Source organism: Ursus americanus, chromosome 1 (genome assembly GCF_024610735.1).
Source record: "Ursus americanus isolate L20-20 chromosome 1, mUrsAme1.1.p, whole genome shotgun sequence".
Lineage (NCBI taxonomy): Eukaryota > Metazoa > Chordata > Mammalia > Carnivora > Ursidae > Ursus > Ursus americanus.
This window is the reverse complement of record NC_142127.1, coordinates 107,276,287-107,296,191: the sequence shown is the minus strand read 5'-3', so window position 1 is coordinate 107,296,191 and position 19,905 is coordinate 107,276,287. Positions and strand designations below refer to the sequence as shown.

Here is a 19,905-nt window from a genome sequence, read left to right as displayed (position 1 = left end):
TCAGCATCCTTTCCTTATTTCTTGGTGCACTGCTGTCTTCCCTCATTGGACGCAGGGGTCAGCGCCTCTGTCCCATTCACCTGGCAGCAGGAGAGCCCCACAGTCCAGACCTTTAAATCTGAAGCTTTCATTCCTTGTCTCCATCATAGATTGTAACTAGCGTCCCAGCTTGGCTTTCTTCTCTTGTCCAGTTACTAGTCTGATCGCACAAATCCCAGCTGCCGCCACGATCCCTGCCTGGGTGTCCACAGGCGTCAGAAGAGGCAGGACTGGAGGTGCTGGCTGGGCTTGGGCTGCCGCCTCCAGACCCTCTTGTCTCTCCTGCGTGGGAGCTGCAGAAAGTAGGAGGTGGCAAGATGACCTTTGCTAATTGTTTGCCCCTTTTTCTCCCCCTCTTGACAGGTGGCTGGTGACATACTCATGGTCACGTCGGATTTGCTGTAATACGAGGGCGTGCCTCCACACCGTGTCCGTGTCCACACAAGGCTCAGCACGGCACACTGAGAAGGAGTCCAGTGGACACAGCCCACTGACCGCCTCTTCTTCTGTCCTCAGAGCCCCCCACGATGAACCCAGTGGTGGAGCCGCTGTCCTGGATGCTGGGGACCTGGCTGTCAGACCCACCGGGAGCCGGGACCTTCCCGACGCTGCAGCCCTTCCAGTACCTGGAGGAGGCATACATCTCCCACGTGGGCCAGCCTGTGCTGAACTTCTCGTAAGTGCACCCACCTGACTGCCTGCGGGGGCAGTTCCAGGCTGATACGGGACAGACAGGTGCCAGACGGGAGGATGCAGGAGGGCTGTGGTTGTGTGTCAGACAGGCAGCCTCTTCCTGCCCTGAATCTGCTCACACGGTGGGTAAAAATGGTACTTTCTGGGTCTCTCGTGTGTTTGAAGATGACCACGAAATCTGAGGCTTCTTAATGCGAACACGAGCGTAAGTGCCTATGCTCAGTTAAACCCCTCATTCTGTGCTGTTCTTCTCTATGGAAACCAGTCACCCCCGTATTATGAAAATACAGTGGTGTGGCTTTCTTTTAGAATAACCCCCCCCCCGAGCTCTTTGAGGTCCCAGAAAGGCAGTTAGTGTGTGGTTCTCAGAGTCTTACGATACAGCAAAGGGAAAGCCCTGAAGGCCCTCCAGCTGCACCCTGACCCAGCGCCCGTTCTCTTTCTTACCTGTGAGTTGCTCACAACAGGCAAAGCCTGGTGTAAGGGTGGGATTTGACTGTGCACTTGGGGTGCTTGGGGCTGAGAAGCACGTTGGGGCCCTGGGGGAAGGGGGTGCCTGACTTACAGATTCTGAGGTCCTATCTTCAGGGTCAGGGTCAGTCATGGTGGCTGGGAAGATGGGGACAGCAGACAGGAATGAGGGAGGGAGGCGCAGGTGGGAGCTGCTTCCGGGTCAGAGGTGGAAGGTCCTGGTGTGCCTGGAGGCCAGGGCCCACACACGTGGTCTCTCATGTCTTTTGTGCTGTGTCTTTTACGCATCTCTCTGTTTTCCATGTGAATAAGAAACTGCATCTGTTTTTTTTTTTAAGTTTTATTTACTTAAGTCATCTCTCCGCCCAACATGGTACTTGAACTCACAACCCTGAGATCAAGACCTGAGCTGAGATCAAGAGTCGGACCCTTAGCCAACTGAGCCGCCCAGCACCCCAACAAACTGCCTTATTTTATAATTGGTGGGTGGGGGTGCTTTATAACGTGAGAAAAGTGTGTCCACACAGTCTGGCACCCTCTCTGGGGGGCACCGGATACCTGGGGCTTCACCTCTCCTGCTGCCCCCTAGGTTCAACGCCTTCCACCCGGACACACGCAGACCCATGCACAGGGAGTGTGGCTTCATCCGCCTCAAGCCCGATACCAACAAGGTGGCCTTTGTCAGCGCCCAGAACACAGGTACCCCTCCCTTGGCGGCCGTTCCTGGCCTGCCCCTGCCCACGCACCGTGCATGCCAGCAGAGGGCTGGCCAGCAGGGGAGGTCGCATCTCCCTCCTGCTCTCAGAGCAACCTTTTGGGGTGTCTGTACTCGCGGACACGTTTGTGGGGGACGACTGAGTGCTTGTCAGGGTGGAAAGCGTCAGGCCTTTGGACAAGCTCAGCAGGGCTGGCAGGAGGGAGCTGGTGAGAGGGGGCTGATTCCCTTTTCTCCTGAGTTCTTCCAGCAACAGCTCACGACAGAGCCTCTGTCTGCTGCACACAGGTGCCTCCTGTGTGAACGAGAACCCAGAGGCTCACTGTGCAGCCAGAAGTTCTCTGTCTGGAAATCCACTCTGTCCCCAGTGGGAGGTCACCCTAAGATAGTTAACCAGGTTCATTAATTAGAAATTACTCAAAAACACACCTGCTTGACCTTTACCTTGCTCCCTGGCTTGAGTGAGTTTCACTTCCCAGAAGCTGGCAGACGGTTAAAACTAGCCCGTCCTAGAGTGGGCCTGCCCAAGGCATTGGTCAGCTAGAAGTCGGGGGGCAGCCAGCAGCTGAGAATGGAGGGAGGCTCCTGGCCTGTTTGATGGGGCAGGGCTAGGGTCAGGGCACCGCCCCCCCCCCCCCCCAGGTGACCCTCCATAGATCCCCTGCCCTGGCTATCAGAGGACTTGCGAGTCTTTCCCCCTCGACACCTGGGAGGCTCTGGCTTCCAAGTTCAGACGTGTCGAAGCCCTGGTGCAGAAGGTGGTGGTAGGAGCGGTGGCACCGGCAGGCCGTAGACAGGTTGCTGAGGACTGACGGCCCCTGCAGGCATCGTGGAGGTGGAAGAGGGCGAGGTGAATGGACAGGAGCTGTGCATCACGTCCCACTCCATCGCCAGGATGTCCTTCGCCAAGGAGCCCCATGTGGAGCAGGTGAGTCTGCCCCTGCAGCCTTCCCTCCTTCCACCTTGCACTTTCAGTCCTCAGTGAGGTCAGATCATCCCTTGGCCTGGAGTCTGCCTTTCCACTTGATCTCGGGCCTGTCTGCACCGTCATGTGGTCGCTCCCCACGCATGCCGAGGTGGGGGTGTGCCGTGGCCGAATCCTCTGGTCCCTGGCAGGAGGGCACTTAAGGGTTCTCAGGTCGGCTGTGGTTTTTCTGTCACAAACATCGTTTCACGTCCGGGCTGTCCACTTTGGCAAATGAGTCCATACGTGTTGGGGAGATTTCTCCCAGTTGAAGTGCTGGATCAGAGGATTTTGAACTGCTTTTCTTGACGGCTGTATCCCCCACCAGCACTGCAGGAGCGTGTGTGCTGCCCTGCGCCGTCATCGGCACGACGCGTTTCCAGACTTGCTGATGTTTTGAATCTGATCCATAAAAGATGGTAGGGCGTTTGTGTTTGAAATGGAACTCACGGGTGCAAGGGAGCACTTCCCATGCGTGTGGGCCATTTGTGTTTCTTTCTCTGTAGGGTTGATGTTCGAAGTCGTTGCCTGTGTTTCTGTGGGCTGTCATCATCTTACTGGTTTACAGGAACTTTCTAGGACCATGGCTGTTTATGCGGCAAATGTTTCCCCATTTGGTGGCTTCTGTGAATATGGTTTATGACGTGTTCTACTCTCAGATTGTGAGCTTTTCTGTCGTTCTCCTGGGGGTCTTTTCCTTTATGGGGTCTGGATTTGGGTTCTGGGTCTGGAAAGCGTTTCTACTCACATGATAAAATTAGTCTTCTGTTTTCCTGCACTCTCAGAGCTTTCCCTTTTACTCTTGGACCTTAGTCCCTCCCAGAGTAGTTTTCACATGATCCATGTGCAGACGGATGACCAGCAGCCCCCCAGGTTTGAAATGTCGTGCGTGTCTTAAGCCCATCCCCATAAGTAGGGGAGGAGGGTCTGTTCTTTCTGTCTACTTCTTCACGGACAGTTATTTAAAGTCATGTAATGACTTAGGTCACCGTACCTCTTTGTCTTGTCTTAATATGTGGGGAAAGTTCCCGATGTTCTTTACATTTTCTTGATGAATTCTTCCATGTTCCCTCTTCTGGGTGGACCGTCCTGCGAGTTCGTCCAGGTCCACACCATTTACACCAGGATCACGTAAACACATGAATTAGTTTGAGGACAAGGGGAGGCCTGGTCGGTAGCAGTGGACAGCAGTGTGGTGGCCTAGTTTGGGGTATTTCAGTGGGTACCAGGTTTATTTCTTTATAATTTTAATTATGCAGGTCTTGGACACCTCGTGGCAGGGTACCGTCCTAGCGCTTTCTAGTTTTCGTGGCAGCGTCAATGGCACATGGCTTCCACTCCGTCTTCTGACTGTTAATGGTGGGGAGGGCTCTGGCTGCCGTGGGCCTCTGCTGACCGGGACATCACGTCTGACAGCTAGCTGTCGGGCACAGAGCGCTCACCCCGTAAGGTGCTTGCCCAAGGCTACCTGGTCGGGTAAGGATGTCCTGTTTCTACTAGGGTAAGAATTACATTCAAGAATGGGTTTTGAGTTTCATCAAATACTTTTGGAGCCTTTTTTGGGAGGATTCTGTGTTTTTTTTCTGCTTGAAGCTGTTGATGCAGTGAATTGTATTAATAACTTCTAAGTGTTGAAGCATGTTTGCTTTTTGAAGATAACTCCTACTTGTCCTGATTTTGGTATCAGACTTATTCATAGAGTGAGCTGGGAGCTTTTTTAGCTGTTTCTGTTCCCTGACATGGAGGGAGCCCCATCAACATTGCCTGGTCCTCCTAGACGTCCTCAAAAGCATCAGGGCCCAGTGTGGCGAGTGCCCTTGCTCTCCTCCCTGCTTACCCCGCCCTCCAACCTCCCTGATCTCCCTGCCTTTGCAAGGTCAAGGTTCCCAGGATCACTGCTCTTTCATCTAGATTTTCAGAGTTTGAGGAAGAAGTAACACTTACTGATTTCTCTGTATCTGCATTCTGTGTCCCCTCTATATTTCTGATCTTTTGCATATGTCTGTTTTCTCTTTTTCTTGCTCATATTTGCCAAAGGTTACTTACTTAATCGGGGATTGGGGGGGGGGGTGTTTGTTTATTTTTGCTAAAGAATTAACTTTGGGTTTTATTACTTAAACCCAAGAGTCCTTCTCCGTAAAAGGAGGGAGGAGGTGAGTTGAAGCCTATGGGGGCACAGCGAGGGGAGGAACCCCCATAGAGTGGGGCCAGAGAAGGGCTCAGCTCTGCAGAGTGACCTAGCTGACCAGTGTTGGCTGGATGCACCGGGTTGGCCTTCCTGCTGGGTCAACATGGACAGAACCTGGAAGGGAGGGAGGCAGGGGCTGGAAGCATCTGTCTGTCCTCCCAGCAGCTGGTGGGCAGAATGCCTGGCTTCTGCATACCCCGGGGAGCGGCAGGTGTTGGGAGGGGTCCTTGGCTATCTTGTTGAAGCCTGAGCTCACCCCTTCTCTGTTACCCTGCTTCTCAGTGCTTGGTCACTTGAGACCCCACACAGCCCACAGCAGGGTGCCCTACAGCAGCCCTGAGACACAGCAGGTCCAGACCCGTGTCCCCGTTTGATACTGAGGATCAGAGAGGCCCCTGCCTTCCAGAAACTCTCCCCATTAATGCTCGCCACATCCTGAGGGGCTGACTCCTGCAGCCAGAGCTGCTCTGACGGCCGGCGTCCCGTCCTCTCCTGCTTGGCGCCTCCTCTAGTGAAGTCCTGTCCGGGTCCTCTGGCCGGCTTCCGCTGTCTCTGTCCTTCCTCACACTTGTTCTGTAAGTTGGATGTAAGCCCCTTCCCATTTACTTGTGTGGCCAATATCCCTTCCAGTCTATATCTTTTCACTCCTTTTCTGTTTCTGAGAAACGGAAGTTCTTAATTTTATGTGGTTCAGTTTCCCAGGCTCTCCTTTCTAGATTGGTTTTAGTGTTTCTTATTTAAGCAGGCCTCCCTGAAAACAGGTCAAAAAATATATATTCTTTTTTTTTTTTCCTGGAAGCATTACAGCTTGACTTAAAATCTCCCCTTCTGGTCATTAATTCACCTAGAATTGAGTTTTGTGCAGTAGAACGGCCAGCTGACCCAGCCCCTGCTGGCAGACCCTGTCCTTCCCCCACCCCGTCCTACATGCCCCTGCTTGTCTCCCCTCACCCGTGCCAGTTCCCCCTAATTACCATGGATTACTAGAATTTTTTTTTTTTTTTTTTGCTTAAATAAAAAATCAACTCTCTGGAGGTATAATTTACATACAGTTGATGCACACACTTCAGATGGGCCCCCTTGGAACATGCCCCAGTCAAGACGAGAACAGCCCATCACCCCAGGAAGAACCCTGTGCTGCACCTCGCCAGCCCCCAGCCCTTGCCAGGACCAGGGCCAGATCTCTGTCACTACAGACTAGACTTGTGTCTTGTAGGACTCATTGTAAGTGGTACCATACAGTATTTACTCCTTCATTCAAGGCAACATTTGTGAGACTCATTCATGCTATTGCTTTTAGCACTAGTTTGGGTGGTTTGGGTTGCTGAGTATATGTTCCAGTATATGTCCCAGCTTCGTCTTCTCCCCTGTGTTGATGGACAGCGATCGGCTTGTTTCCAGTTCTGGGCTGTTGGGAATAAGGCTGCTGTGAGCGTGTGTGTGGACGTCTTGGTGTGGATGTGTATTTTCACGTCTCTCGTGTGAGGACCTAGGACTGGGACTGCTGAGTCCCATGGGGAGCGCCAGGCTGCGAGCTGGAGCCGCCAGGCTGGGTCTGGTGCCACTGCCTGCTGCCCCCGCTGCCCCACCCCCTGCCACGTTGGTCCTTGAGTGCCCGCCGTCCTGTGGGCTGCACAGGGCGTTTCATGCAGTTAAGTACGTTTCCCAGGTGCCTGGCGATGTTGGTCCTCCCTCCGTGGTGCTTATGTGCCACCTAGGTCTTGTTTTGTGAAGCAAGCATTCAGATCCTGGGCCCTCTCTCCAGCGGGGTGTTGATCTTGCCACCGAGTTCTGAGAGTTCCGTGTTCTGAGAACAAGTCCTTCGTCAAGAACATGTGCTCCCAGCTTAGGTTTACAGAATGTTTGACTTCTCATGTTCCGTTACCAGTGTTTTCCTTTATACTCTGTGCTTTTTGTGCCCCGTCTTAAATTCTTTTGCCCAACCCAGGCTGCAGAGATTTTTAACCTGCATTGTCTCCAAGAATTTTTATGGTTTTCTCTTTTACTTTAAGGTCTATAATTTTGGAATTTGTGTTTTTGTATGGTATGAGGTAGGGGTCAAGATTCTTTTACACCCCCACCCCCGGTAGATATCCCATTGTTCCAACACCCCTTGTTGAAAAGACTGCCCTTCTTCCCTTGCCCCACAGTGACATGCACTTACATGGGTCCAGTTTGGACTCTCTTACACCCAAGTGATCTCTGAGTTTCTGTGTATACTGAGGCCAAGCGATCTGGATTACCGTAGCTTTATAATAATGTTTGAAGTCAGTTTATATCGGTTGTCCAACTTTTTTTCTTTTTTACAAAATTGTTTTGGCTACCCAAGGACCCTTTGCATTTTCGTATGAAGTTTAGAATCTGCTTGTCGACTTCTAAAACAATTTAGGATTCCTTGAACTTCAAGACTAATTTGGGAAGTGCCGTCTTCAGCAGACTGACCCTCCTGATGCAGTACCAGGTAAATCTGTTATGTGGGCTTCCCTCACCCCACATTGTTCTCTAGTTTTCAGTGTACAATCGTGTGTGTATTGTGTAAAATTAATGCCTGGGTATTTTGTGGTTTTTGGGTGCTCTTACCAATGACTTCTTAATTTTCCCAATTATTTATTGCTAGGAAATAGAAATACATTTGACTGTTACATACTGATTTTATACCGTGTAACCTTCTTAAATTCACTTGTTTATTTTACTCGATTTTTTAGTAGATTCTGTGGGGTTTTGTACACAGTCATGTCTTCTGCTCTTACGGACAGGGTTACTTCTTACTTTCCAGTCTCGATGCCGTTGCTTTCTTCTGGGCTAGGACATCGGCAAGGGCAGATTTCTGGAACGTTCTGTACAGGTGGTGGGAGTAGACACCAGGCCCTGCTCTCTGTTCACAGGAAGCATTGCATCTCTCACCATTGGGTGCAATGGTCGCTGTTGGGTTTTTACTGATGCCCTTTACCACATTCTGTTTTCTTAAATTTTTGGTTTGTCTATTACTAAAAATTGTAAATGGGTGTTGAATTCTGACAGGAGCTTCTGCTCTAACTATTGAGATATGTGTGTGATTTTTTCTCCTTTATTCTCTTAATCTGGTGAATTACAGGAACAAGGTTTCAGATGTTGACCCAACCCTGCATTCTTCAGATAAACCCCAATGACAGATAAACAATTTGTTATCTTTAGTTATTGCTGGATTTGTGTATTCCTAAACTACATACGTTGAAGGATTTTTGCATCATATTATTTCTTTTATTCTAATTATCCTGAGTTTAATTTCCTCTTTTTTGATTCCTTAAGTGGGAAACAGGTCACTAATATGCAGCCCATTTTTACCTGTGATACATCACTTGAAACTATGACTTTCCCCCAAGCCCGGCTCCAGCTGTGTCCCGCAGGTGTGAACAGTGTGCTCTTGTCACCTCCTAGCTCAAAATACTTTCCCTGGTGACTTTCTTCTTTGAACTGGGTCATTTAGAAGTGGTTACTTACTTTCCAAGTATTAGAGGATTTTCTACGTGTGCTGTTGCTGCTGATTTCTGATTCCAGTCTGTGGAGCCCGGAGAACGTGCTCTCAGGGTTACTTTGTCCCACAACGTGTGGTGAACTTGGTGAGTGCTTCATGCTCACTCCAGATAAGTAAGCCCTTGACAGCTGTCAGGCGTCGTGGACTTAGGTCAAGTCCATGGATAACGTCGTTCAGATTCCCTTCATACTGCTGATTTTTCTGGTGGGGGCTCTGGTTCTATCTGATTCCTGAGAGGTGCTGGAATGAAATCTCCAACGGTGATCGAGGCTGTTTCTGTTCCTTTCTCTGGGTCTGTTTTTGCTTCATGACCTTGCAGCTCTGTCCTGGATGCACACGTATGATGGTGTGTGTTACACTGACGCGGGCTCCCCTTGGGGGCTTGCAGTGTGTACCTTGGAGTCTGATGACAGCAAACCCGCAGCTGCTGTCCAGGGCTTGTCTATGTGGCACATCTGTTTTCCTACCTTTTTACCTTCCATCTCTTTATCTCTCTGTACTCAGACTGTATCCCCTGGAGTCTTGCTTTGTTTCGTCTAGTCAGAAAGCTCCATATTTTAATTGGAATGTTTAGTCCATTTACATTTAATAAAAATATTACTGGTATGGATGGTTGTAAGACCACCATCTTGATTTGTCTTTTGTTCATTCTCGTTTTTTTCCTTTACTGTGTTCTCTTGGGTTAATTAAGTAATTTTAGCATTGTTTTCTTTCTTCTGTTCGCTTTTTTTTTTCAACTGAAGTGTAGTTGACACACAATGTTACATTGGTCTCAGGTGTACAACATAGTGATTGGACAACTCCGTAAACTATTACGCTGTGCTCACCACCTGTCCCCACACGACGCCATCACGGGATCACTGACCGCAGCCCCCGTGCTGCGCCTTTCGTCCCCGGGACGTACTCTCCCTGTAACTGGAAGCGGCACCTCCCGCTGCCCTTCACCCCTTCCGTCCACCCCCCACCCCTCCCCTGCGGGGCACCAGCGTGTCCTCTGCCTTTATGGCTCTGATTCTGCTCTTTGTGCGATTATCCGTTTGCTTTGTGTGTTAGATCCCACAGACAAGTGAGATGCGACGGTGTTCGTCCTTCTCTGTGTGACGTATTCACGGAGCAGGACGCACTCTCGGGCCACCCGTGATGTTGCCGACGGCCAGAGCTCATCCTTCTGTATGGCCGAGTGATATTTCTTCTGTTAGCTTCTTAACTGTGTCTTTTATCATTTTTTTAATGGTTGTTTTGAGGCTAACAGTGTCAATCCTAAACTTACCCAAGTCTGCTTATAACCAGTATGGAACCATTACATCTCCTGCTTCACACTGATCTTAGATAACCCCCCTTACTTTGCAGCTGACACCTTCCTGGTCCTTCTCTGTAACCCAGCTGACCGTTTCTGTTACACTTACACGTGTCGTCACACCTGTAACACAGATATGTGAATATCCGTGTGAAAGTGTGCACGTACGTACCACAAACCCTCACTGTGTTGTTACTTGTGCTTTGTTTCTTTAAACATGTTATTTATTTGAGAGAGAGAGAGAAAGCATGAGTTAGGGGGCAGAGGGGGAGGACGAGAAAGAATCTCAAGCAGACTCCCCACTGAGCACGGAGCCCAAGGACATGGCGCCCAGTCCCACAATCGGGAGATCACAACCTGAGCCGAAACCAAGAGTCAGACGCTTAACTGACTGAGCTTCCCAGGTGTCCCATTACTTTTGCTTTAAATAATGAGCTTTCCGAGACATGACAGTGAGGGGGTTAAAGTAATGTCTTCTACTTAACCACTTATTTTCTCTTTTGTGTTATTCTTTTCACCTTCCTGTAGACCCACGTCTCCAGGGGCATAGTTTCCCTTCATCCTGAAGCCCTGTGTTCACGCCTTCTTTGCAGTATAGGTCTGCTGTCAGCAATTCTCTTGGGGTTATTTCACTCCCTAAGTTTTTTTTTTTCTTTTTAACTGTGGAGTAAAATACGTATAACAGACTTTAACATCTTAACCGTTCTTAAGGCCACACTTCAGTGGTGTGCGGCCATCAGCGTCCGTTGCCGCAACACTTGTGTCTTATAAAACTGAAGTCCCCCGTGCCCATTAACCAGTAACTCCCCACACTCTCCTCCCACAGCCCCTGGAGGCGCCCATTCTGCTTCTGTGTCTACGAGCCTGACTACTCTAGGGACCTCGTGTATGTGGAGTCACACACTGGTCTTTCTGGGACTGGCTTCTTTCACTCGGCATAACGTCCTCAGGGTTCAGCATGTGGTAGAACGTTGTGGAGCTTCCCTTGTCTTTAAGGCCGAGTGGTGGTTTGCCGTGTGTGTGTTAGCGTTGTGCTTATCCACGCATCCGCCACGCATCCACGGACAGCAGCGGTGCCTCCACGCTCCGTCTACTGTGAGTAATGCCGCCGTTAACTTGGCTCTGCAAATACCTCTTCGAGACCTGCTGTCAGTCCTGTGGAGCGCGCCCAGAGACGGACTCGCTGGGTCATAGGGTAGCTCTGTTTTTCACGTTTCGAGGCACTGCCGTACCGTTGCCCACAGCGGCTGCACCACACCAGCGTGCGTTCCCGTCAGCAGCGCCGGGCTCCGGGTTCCCCACGCCCTCGCCAACACTAGCTGTCTTCTGCTTGGGTTACAGCAGCCGGAGTTCGCCGCTATCTCGGAATCCCTCATCAGATACATGATTCCCAAATATTTTCTCTTGTTTTGTGAGCTGCTTTTTTACTTACAATGTCTTTTGATGTATAAAAGTGTTTAATTTTCATGAATTACACTTTGTTTGAGGTAGTTTTTGTGTGTGGTGATAGTTACGCATCCGACTCCTCTTCTGCACGTGGATGTCCAGTTTTCCCAGCTCTGTTTGTTGCAGAGTCTGTCCTCTCCCCATTGAATGGTCTTGACAGCTTTGTTGAAAATCACTTGACCACCTTTGTGAGAGTTTGTTTATTTCTGGGTTCTCTGTTCTGTCCATCGGTCTACGTCTGTCATTTCGCCAGTGCACGTAGGTGTGAGATCAAGAGGTTTGTGTCCTTCAGCTTTGTTCTGCTTCTTCAGGGCTGTTTGTTTTCTTGTTTCCTATTCTGGGTCCCTTGAGATTCCATGTGAATCTTAGGATAGATTTTTCTGTTTCTACGAAACATATCATTGGAATTTTCATAGGGATTTCGTTAATCCTGTACATGTTTGGGCAGTATTGGTGTCTTACTGCTGTTAAGTCTTCTAATCCATGAACACTGGATGTGTTTCCATTTATTTATGTTTATTTTGTTTGTTTGTTTGCTGGTTGTGGGCTGTCTCTGTGCCCAGGAGCCACCTGAGATGTAAATTGAAGGTCTTCTCGAGTTTTCCTGAACCTTTCCCTGGGCACGTGCACTCACTTTCTAATTTCTCCATATATGTCATTGTTTGTCCTCATCTCTAAAGTCTGGGTCCCAAAAGGGGAAAAAGTTAAAATGAAGTGGGGTGAGGGGGTACTAGCTCTTCAAATCTCCCATGAGCCCCTTGAGCTGGAGGGGCTGGGGCCCTTGCTGCCCGCAGATGACAGGTCCTCTGTATTTGGAGGACAGGGTCCTTGCTGCCCACCCTGGCCCCCACAGGCTGCTCCAGAGACACCCGCACAGCAGCCCGCCTCCTGGCTGCTGGATGGGCCAGTGCAGTTGCATCCAGTGTCGAGTGGGGAGACCAGTTCCAGGGACTTCCTACTCAGCCGTCTTCACTGAATCTTCTTTCACTCCCAGTTTTGAAGGATGTTTTTACCATAAATAAAATTCTGGGTCAACAGGCATAGTTTTTTAAAGTAATTATTTTGTTCCATTGTCTTCTGACCTTAATTGTGTTTGTTGAAAAGTCAGCCATAATTATTCATGCCCTACAAGTAATTTGTCTTTTTACTGCAGTCATTTTTTTTTTAAAGATTTCATTTATCTATTTGAGAGAGAGACAGAGCACGAGCGGGGGGAGGGCAGAGGAAAAGGGAGAAGCAGACTCCCCACTGAGCAGGGAGCCTGACGCGGGACTCGATCCCAGGACACAGACACTTCACTGACTGAGCCACCCAGGAGCCCTTTCTCTAGTCATTGTTGACATTTTTTTTTTTTAATCTCCCTTTCGCTTTGGTGTTCCTGGGTGTGATTTCCTTGTATTTATGCTGTGTGGGTCTCCTGAAATTGTTGGATCTGTAGGATGGTATTTTTTGTCATTATTTGGGGATTTTCTGCCATTATTTCTCCAGCTGTTTTTGTGCTGCATTCTGACTTGTCCCATCAAAACTGCTACTAAACAGATGTCAAGCCATTTAACCCTGTCCCACGTGTCCCTGAGACTCTGTTCATTCCTTTTCAGTCTTTTTTCTCTATATTAGTCAGTTTAGATATTTTAAAGATTTTATTTTTAATCTCTGAGCCCATCATGGGGCTTGAATTCACAACCCTGAGATCGAGAGTCACGCACTCCACTGACTGAGCCAGCCAGGGACCCCCCACCTGGATATTCCTATTGACCTGCTTTCAAATTCACTGAGTCTTTCTTCTGTCTCCAGTTTGCTGTTAAGCTATTAATTTAATTTTTCATCTTTTTGTCTTTGTGCCTTTTCTTAAAATGACCCTCCTTCCCTGTGTCCTCTCCCTTGCCTCCCCCCCTCCCACACCAGCAACCTTTCCTTGTCACCTGTGAGGAGCAGGAAGAGGGTTTGGTCGCAGTCGTGGCTCAGCTGTGTAAAAACTCTGGCCCTGGACCCCTGTGGGTGAGCTCGTTCGCCTGTTCGAGAACACGGAAACACGTGCCGTGTGTACACACACATATACATACATGCCCGCAAGGAATAGTGTTCAGCCGTTAAAAAAAGTTTAATTCTGCCATTTGCAACATGAATAAACCCTGAGGGGATTATGCTAAGTGAACTAAGTCAGATAGAGAAAGAGAAATACTGCATGGTTTCATTTATATGTGGAATTTTTAAAAAACAGAATAGAATGGTGTTGCCTGAGGGCAGCGGGGTGGTTGCAGGTCAGAGGGCACAGACCGGTTGTAAGAGGAGTGAGTCGTGGGGATGTAACGGACAGCACGCTGCCTGCAGTTCAGACTGTATCGTACAAGCTCTCACGCTCCCCCACAAGAGGTAGCTGCGAGGTGACGGGGGTCAGCTGACGCCATCCACGCGCATGTCCAGCATCGCATTGTAGCTTTACACCCACACGCGTCGTGTGCCAGTCACATCTCAGGAAAGCTGGGGGTGGGGGAAGAACCCGTATTCGCGGCAGGCACCACACGTCCGCGGTTGTGCTGACTGGCAGCAAGCCGTCATTTCTGTAAAGACAGCCTGGAAGCTGTCGGCACGCTGGGGTTCCCGTGCTTACCAAGCCAGGCCCTTCTTGCCTCCACATCCACATGCGCTCTGTGGGGGGGCACACTGGCCACGGTGGCTTCCTCATACCTTTGTTTTAGGGCCTAAAACACAGTCACAGCCATCTTCCTCCTGAATTGCCTTTTCCACCTTTTCCCTACTGAAGGAAATGAGAAAAATAAATGCTTTTGAGGAAGCATTAAAACACGGAGGAATTCTCACATCACACTTCCCTCCACAGTTCTGTTTCTGTGGGGTAGGTGCCATCTAGGGAAAGTCAGCACACTTGGCTGTTTGTTCACATGGACTCTTCCTGAAACTTCCGAGGCCACGGGATCTCTTGACCCAGCTCTGTCTGCAGGAGCTGGGCTCAGGCTGAGTGAGCACGCCGTCTCTGATTGCCTGGCAGCCTGAACAAGCTCCCTTTGAAGTTGTAGAGGCTAACCGTTGCCTCCCACCCCCCTTCCCCAAACAGGGGTCCGTCTGTGGCCCACATAGGTCTTCCTTTTGATGATGCTTTAGCTGTGGTGGCCAACTTGGGATGACCACAGAATTGTTACGAGTGGACTTACCAAATTGCTAGCTGTTGCCAGAGGCCACGGGAACCAGAGCAAGGCCGTGCACAGCGTGTGCCAACGTTAAATCTTTCTAGTGACTTCCACTGGAAGAGGAAGATGATGCAGGAAACGTCCTTGAGGGACCGCAAACCCAAAGGAGCCCGACAGGCGGCTCTTCGGGGGCCTGCGCACAGCAGTGCTCTTGCTGGTTTTGGCGCCGAGTGCTCTGCTGTGACAGCGGACTGTCATCTCTGCGGTGGGGGCGGCGGTACCTGGAGGCCATGCTCCCTGAGTGGGAGGTACCCAGCCCAAATGGCGCCCCATGAAAGTGCGCTTCTGGGGCCGCAGGCACAGAGCGGCCCCTCGCCCTGCTCTTCCCAGCATCCTTCCTGGGACCTGGAGGTCATGGTGTGCACTCCCAGGCCTGTCTCCTGTCTGCTGCTTGGTGCCACGTTGCTTATTCTGAGCAAGATGGCCAGGGAAGGGCTGAGGGGGGCCCACACTTGGACCACTGTACAGTGAAATGGGGTATGTGGGGGCCCATGTGGTGTCTCCAGAAGCCCCTGCAGCAGAGACAGAGCTGTTTGGAAAAGGCCAGCTGCCCTCAGGTGTTGGATGTTTTCACGAGGTGACTGTCAGCCTCAGCACCGATCACACAGGCTCCAAGTGAACAAGAAGTGGCCTTGCTTTTGTCCTTGGCTCCCATGGGGCCCGCCCCCCCTCCCCCGAACATCGGCGTCCCCCTTGCCCCGCCTGTGCTCCATGTCCGCGGTGCGGTCGTAGGCACTCAGGCGACGGAGCCGTGAGACCACCGTGGCTCCATGACAAGGCGAGGGCACAGCCCTCCGCAGCCCCCGAGCTGTGAGGGTCGGTGAGCCCGGCCCTGCAGGAGACGCAGCACGTGTGGGCGTAGGTGGGGCGTGTCTCCACACCACCTCTTTCCTCTGGAAAGTGAGTCAAAGTTGAAAGCCTTGTTTATTTGTAAATGAAACTCCAGAAAAGTAATGTAGAATTAAAGACACTAATATAGGGGCGCCCGGGGGGCTTAGTCAGTAGAGCGTCTGTCTTCAGCTCAGGTCACGATCTCGAGTCCCATCAGGCTCCCTGCTCAGCGGGGAGCCTGCTTCTCCCTCTCCCTCTGCTGTTCCCCCTGCTTGTGCTCTCGCTCTCTCTCTCTCTCTCAAATAAATAGAATCTTTAAAAACAATAAAGATGCTAAAATAGCATGAGAATGCTTCCCTGGCGCACGAAGGCGTCCTTCTGTGTGTGTCTCTGTGTTGTTCTGGGCGCTCTGCTCTCCCCTTTCCTGCCCTCTTGTGCCCTCCCGTCTTCCCGCTTGCTGCTCGTTTGTCGTACCTCCTCGTGCTGTCCTTCAGGGATACCCGCCGAGGACAGATGCCGCCTGCGTTCATGGGGGTCTGACACACGCTGGTGCCCCGACTGCTTCCAGACCGCCCCAGGGACCTTGGGACGGGCGTGCCAGGCGCCCGGGACTCTTCAGCCCGGGGTGTCGGTTCCACACGCTGCGCCTGGGGCAGAGCCTGGGACCGCCTGTCCAGCACCTCCCCGCGGCTGCCACTGCTGGCGTCGCTCAGGACACGGAGTCGCGGAGACGCGGTCATGAGGACTCCGTCCGTGTGTCTTCCCCCCGCCCTGCTTTTGCGGTCATGTGGTTTTGTGGTGTGTGGGTGGGATGGTGTTTATCAATTTAATTTTTTTATTTTGCTTTTTCTGTCTTACAGTACTCTGTTTTTCTTAATGACAACAAAATGAAACTTTTTCCTTCTTACGGGTAAATACGAATGTTCCGGGTCATTTTAGCATGAGTCAGAGACTTCCTCACAGAGACACTTGGAAATCTTTTCTCACACTTGAAAACACGGGTGAACACCCTTTCTAGAGCCCAGGAGCTTTGTCAGACCTGGACTTGCCCGGCTCCTGTAGTCCGTGGCGCTCTCCAGCCAGGAGCAAACTTCGATTTCCGCGCTCGGTGCCAAGTAGGTGCTATACCAGCATTTTGACTTTGTGTGGGGGACTCTTTTCAGAAACATCGCAAAGATTTCGGGCGTTTCTCGTGCCCCCCACGAGCTGGACGCGGGTCAGCCCCCTTCACGCACGCGCCGCCGCCTTGGGCTCCTGATGCCTGTGGCGCGGGTTGCACCCGTGCTCCTCCTCCCCGGGCGTCATCTGTCGCTGCGTCTCCGTGCTGCTGCGGGGCCTCTCCCCTGAAAACGTGAAGACATTCCTCTGGTATTTCCTTCCAGGGGCTGGCGAGTCCCGCTGCTGCTAAATCCTCTGCGGGGTCTTTTGGTTTAGAAATGTCTCTATTTTGCCTTCATTTTTTTTTAAGATTTTGTTTATTTGAGAGAGAGAGAGCAGCAGGGAGAAAGCAGAGGGAGAAGCGGCCTCCGTGCTGAGCAGGGAGCCCGATGCGGGGCTCGATCCCAGGACCCAAGGATCGTGACCTGAGCCGAAGGGAGACGCTTAACTGACTGAGCCGCCCAGGGGTCCCGATTTTGCCTTCATTTTTGAAGAGTATTTTCACTGCACCAAGAATGCTTTGGGTGATGGTTATGTTAATGCCTTTGAGATGCCATCCCTGCTGCCTTCCTTCTCTGGGGAAGCCCAGAGCCCATGTGGCTGGTTGGCTCCTGGACACGCTGCCCTCCCCCGTGCCCCCAGGGTGTCTGGCTGGCTGGTCCTTGGTGAGCAGCCCGCGTCTTGCTGGGATATAATTTCCGTCTGTGGCTTGGTATATGTTCAGTCAGCCCCAGAGAGCTGGCCGTGATCCCTTCGGATTTGGCTCGTGTTCCGTTCTCCTTCCCGTCTCAGAACTTCGGGTCTCCATTGTGTTTCTTCGCTTCCGTCGTGGCTTCCATCCGTCCTCCCCCTGGGTCCAGCCTGAGTTTTTCTACGGACTGCTCTCCAGCGGTGTCTGTTCTGCCGATACCATTTTGCAGTTACAGAACTCCCATTTTACTCTTTCTGGTGGATCCAGTCCTCTGCAGAAATGCTCCGTGTCCTTTCCTGATGACTCTGGTGTTGGCGCGTCGCCCCCCCCCCCCCCGCCCCGGGGCGTCTGCTCCCAGATCTGTGCTGTCTTGCTCTTACCTCGCTTGCTAATAAATTGGTTTTCTTTGTCTTTTTCTTGTCTTGAATCCTAGGCACTGTGTGTGAAAGCCACAGATGCCGTGAGGCTCTGTGCGATTCTGTCTCCTAGCATGGAGCTGTCCGCATGCTGCTGGCTGTCGGAGGCTGAGCTGTTCTGAAGCTAGCCTTCCCTGTCCGTTTCTGGTTAACTCTCACTCCTAGAGTGCAGCCTGTCAGGGGTCCCGACCAAAAGTCTGGGATGTTTCCATGGCCTCTCCTTCTCAATGGGCACACATTCCAAAGTGTTCCAGGAATCAGCGCTGTCCCGGCTCCCCAGCCTCTTGGCCCTGCCGCTGTCCCCTCACAGCAGGCACATACCTCAGGTGAACGGTCTACACTGTCTTCTCTCCGGGACCTTCGTCCTGCCTTCTGGGCTGGTTCCCTTATGCCTTTAAATGGCTTTCTGAAGTGTGGCTTTTCTGGTTTTTCTGTGCCAGATGGTCAGTTAGAGAGAGGCTGGCTGTGGCCTGAAGGAGAACTCCTGTTTCATGTTTCCGGAGCCCCCAGCGTGTTCCAGAACACTGGGAAGACGTTGGCCGTCGGCTTGTGTCTCAGCGGTTGCTCCACACTCTACTTGGCAGACATTCCAGGACGATAGGACTTTCTCATTGGCCGCCATACTTTCTTGTGATAAATTAGTGGTTCCAAAGGTGCTCGCACTGAGTTTTCTGAAAACACAGGTGACGTCAGTTCAAGTTGTGAGCATGAAACAGAAGGGGGGCTTAAGCAGGAATGCATCGGAAGGTCAGCTTTTGTCTGAAAGGAAAAAGCAGCTGGCTTCTAAATGAGCTGAGACGAGACCAAGGCCCACGTGTACCTGTTGGTCTTCTGGGGACAGCCGAGGGGCAGAGGAAGGGGCCAGGGGTCGGGACCCCTTGATCTTGGCACACCCGCGGCGGCTATGGGCCGAGCGTCCGTCACCCACTGGCGAGAACACTGTACGGCCCACAGGCCTCTGACAACGGGGGCGGCACGTTGAGCGTGAACCAAACACTTGGCCCGTGGCGGGGCCGCCTTTGGAAGGTAAAACTAAGGTGTTTGTATTTGTTCTGCTCAGATCACCCGAAAATTCAGGCTGAATTCTGAAGGCAAACTTGAACAGACAGTCTCCATGGCGACCACTACCCAGCCCATGACTCAGCATCTTCACATCACCTACAAGAAGGTGACCCCGTGACCCCGAGTGTGTGTCGTGACCCTTCGGCTTCTCCGTAGACGCTCGCAGCAGGTGTGGGTGTGGCTGCAGGCCTCGTGGGTTCCAGAGTGTGGCCACGGGTTCTGTAACGGTGTAGAAAAACCAAATAAAAGGCCTTTATTTTTATGACTGAGAATTTTGAATATTATCACTTGTGTAGATTGTGCGTTTCTTTCATCAGCTGGTGAGTACTTGACTCATTTTCCAGTCTTTTCCCCCCAAAATTAAGGAGTGACTCTTTTTCCCTTTCTTTATCTGTTGGCAGTTTTGGTGAGACCTAAAATATTTAATAACTCTTCCTGGAGGAGCCAGTAATGAGCCGACAGCAAACGTGGGACAGACAGAAAGGGCTGCAGTTACTCTCCTGTTTTGGAAGCTAGCAGAGGCCCAGGCCGCACGTCCACACACAGGAAGGGCGTCCCCACGGCCAGAGGGCGGCCGTGGGTCTGCGTACTCACGTGCACGTCACGCGGTAGCACAGTGCTGCTCTCCTGTGTGTGTTTACTGTGACGTCTCCCCAACGCGCTCGAAGCCCTCGTACCGTCACCCCGCTACCTCCCACCAACTGCTTCCTCTGTCCTCCCTTCTCTTGGCTGGCGTATTTTTAAACAAATTCCAGGCATTTACCCCTAACTGCTTCAGTATGCGTGTAAAAACAAAGCCGTTTTCTTCTTCCTCACACACCACCATATCCAAAGCCATGCCAGGAATACGGAGAGGCTTGTGAAGGAAGGTGGTGCTCTGGCCCGGGGACATTAGGACCCACAGGAACAGCTGAGGCCACCCTCACCCCGCCCCCTGGGGCTTGGGGACCAAAGACCTTACCGGCTGGGGTCGCCAGTACCTAGGAGCTGAGAGGGGGGACCAGGGCTGGTATGCCCAGTGCCAAGGGGCAGGGGAGGTTGGTGCTGGCATGCCGAGTAAATCCCGTGTGGCCGACTCGAGGTACAGATTCACCCTGACGCAGAGTCCCCTCTAGCCGGGAACCTGTGAAACCAGACAGTGTGCTTCCAAAGCACCATGGCAGGGCGGCGATGGGGTGAACATTCCTGGGCACGTCCAGAAGCCGAAGGCGGCA

At 51.6% G+C, this 19,905-nt stretch overlaps 1 protein-coding gene across 3 annotated transcripts in view; it reads left to right on the top strand.

Annotated features, from left to right (window-relative positions):
• THAP4 (THAP domain containing 4) overlaps positions 1-18,963 on the top strand; it is a 39,986-nt gene extending 21,023 nt beyond the window's left edge. For all 3 annotated transcript variants that reach the window (XM_045795847.2, XM_045795846.2, XM_045795848.2), the window contains 4 exons: positions 556-715; positions 1,793-1,902; positions 2,743-2,846; positions 18,690-18,963. In XM_045795847.2, the coding sequence (XP_045651803.1) occupies positions 556-715; positions 1,793-1,902; positions 2,743-2,846; positions 18,690-18,809 (494 nt within the window). In that variant the 3' untranslated portion in view covers positions 18,810-18,963. The remainder of the gene's footprint in view (positions 1-555; positions 716-1,792; positions 1,903-2,742; positions 2,847-18,689) is intronic.
• The last annotated feature ends 942 nt before the right edge of the window (positions 18,964-19,905 follow it).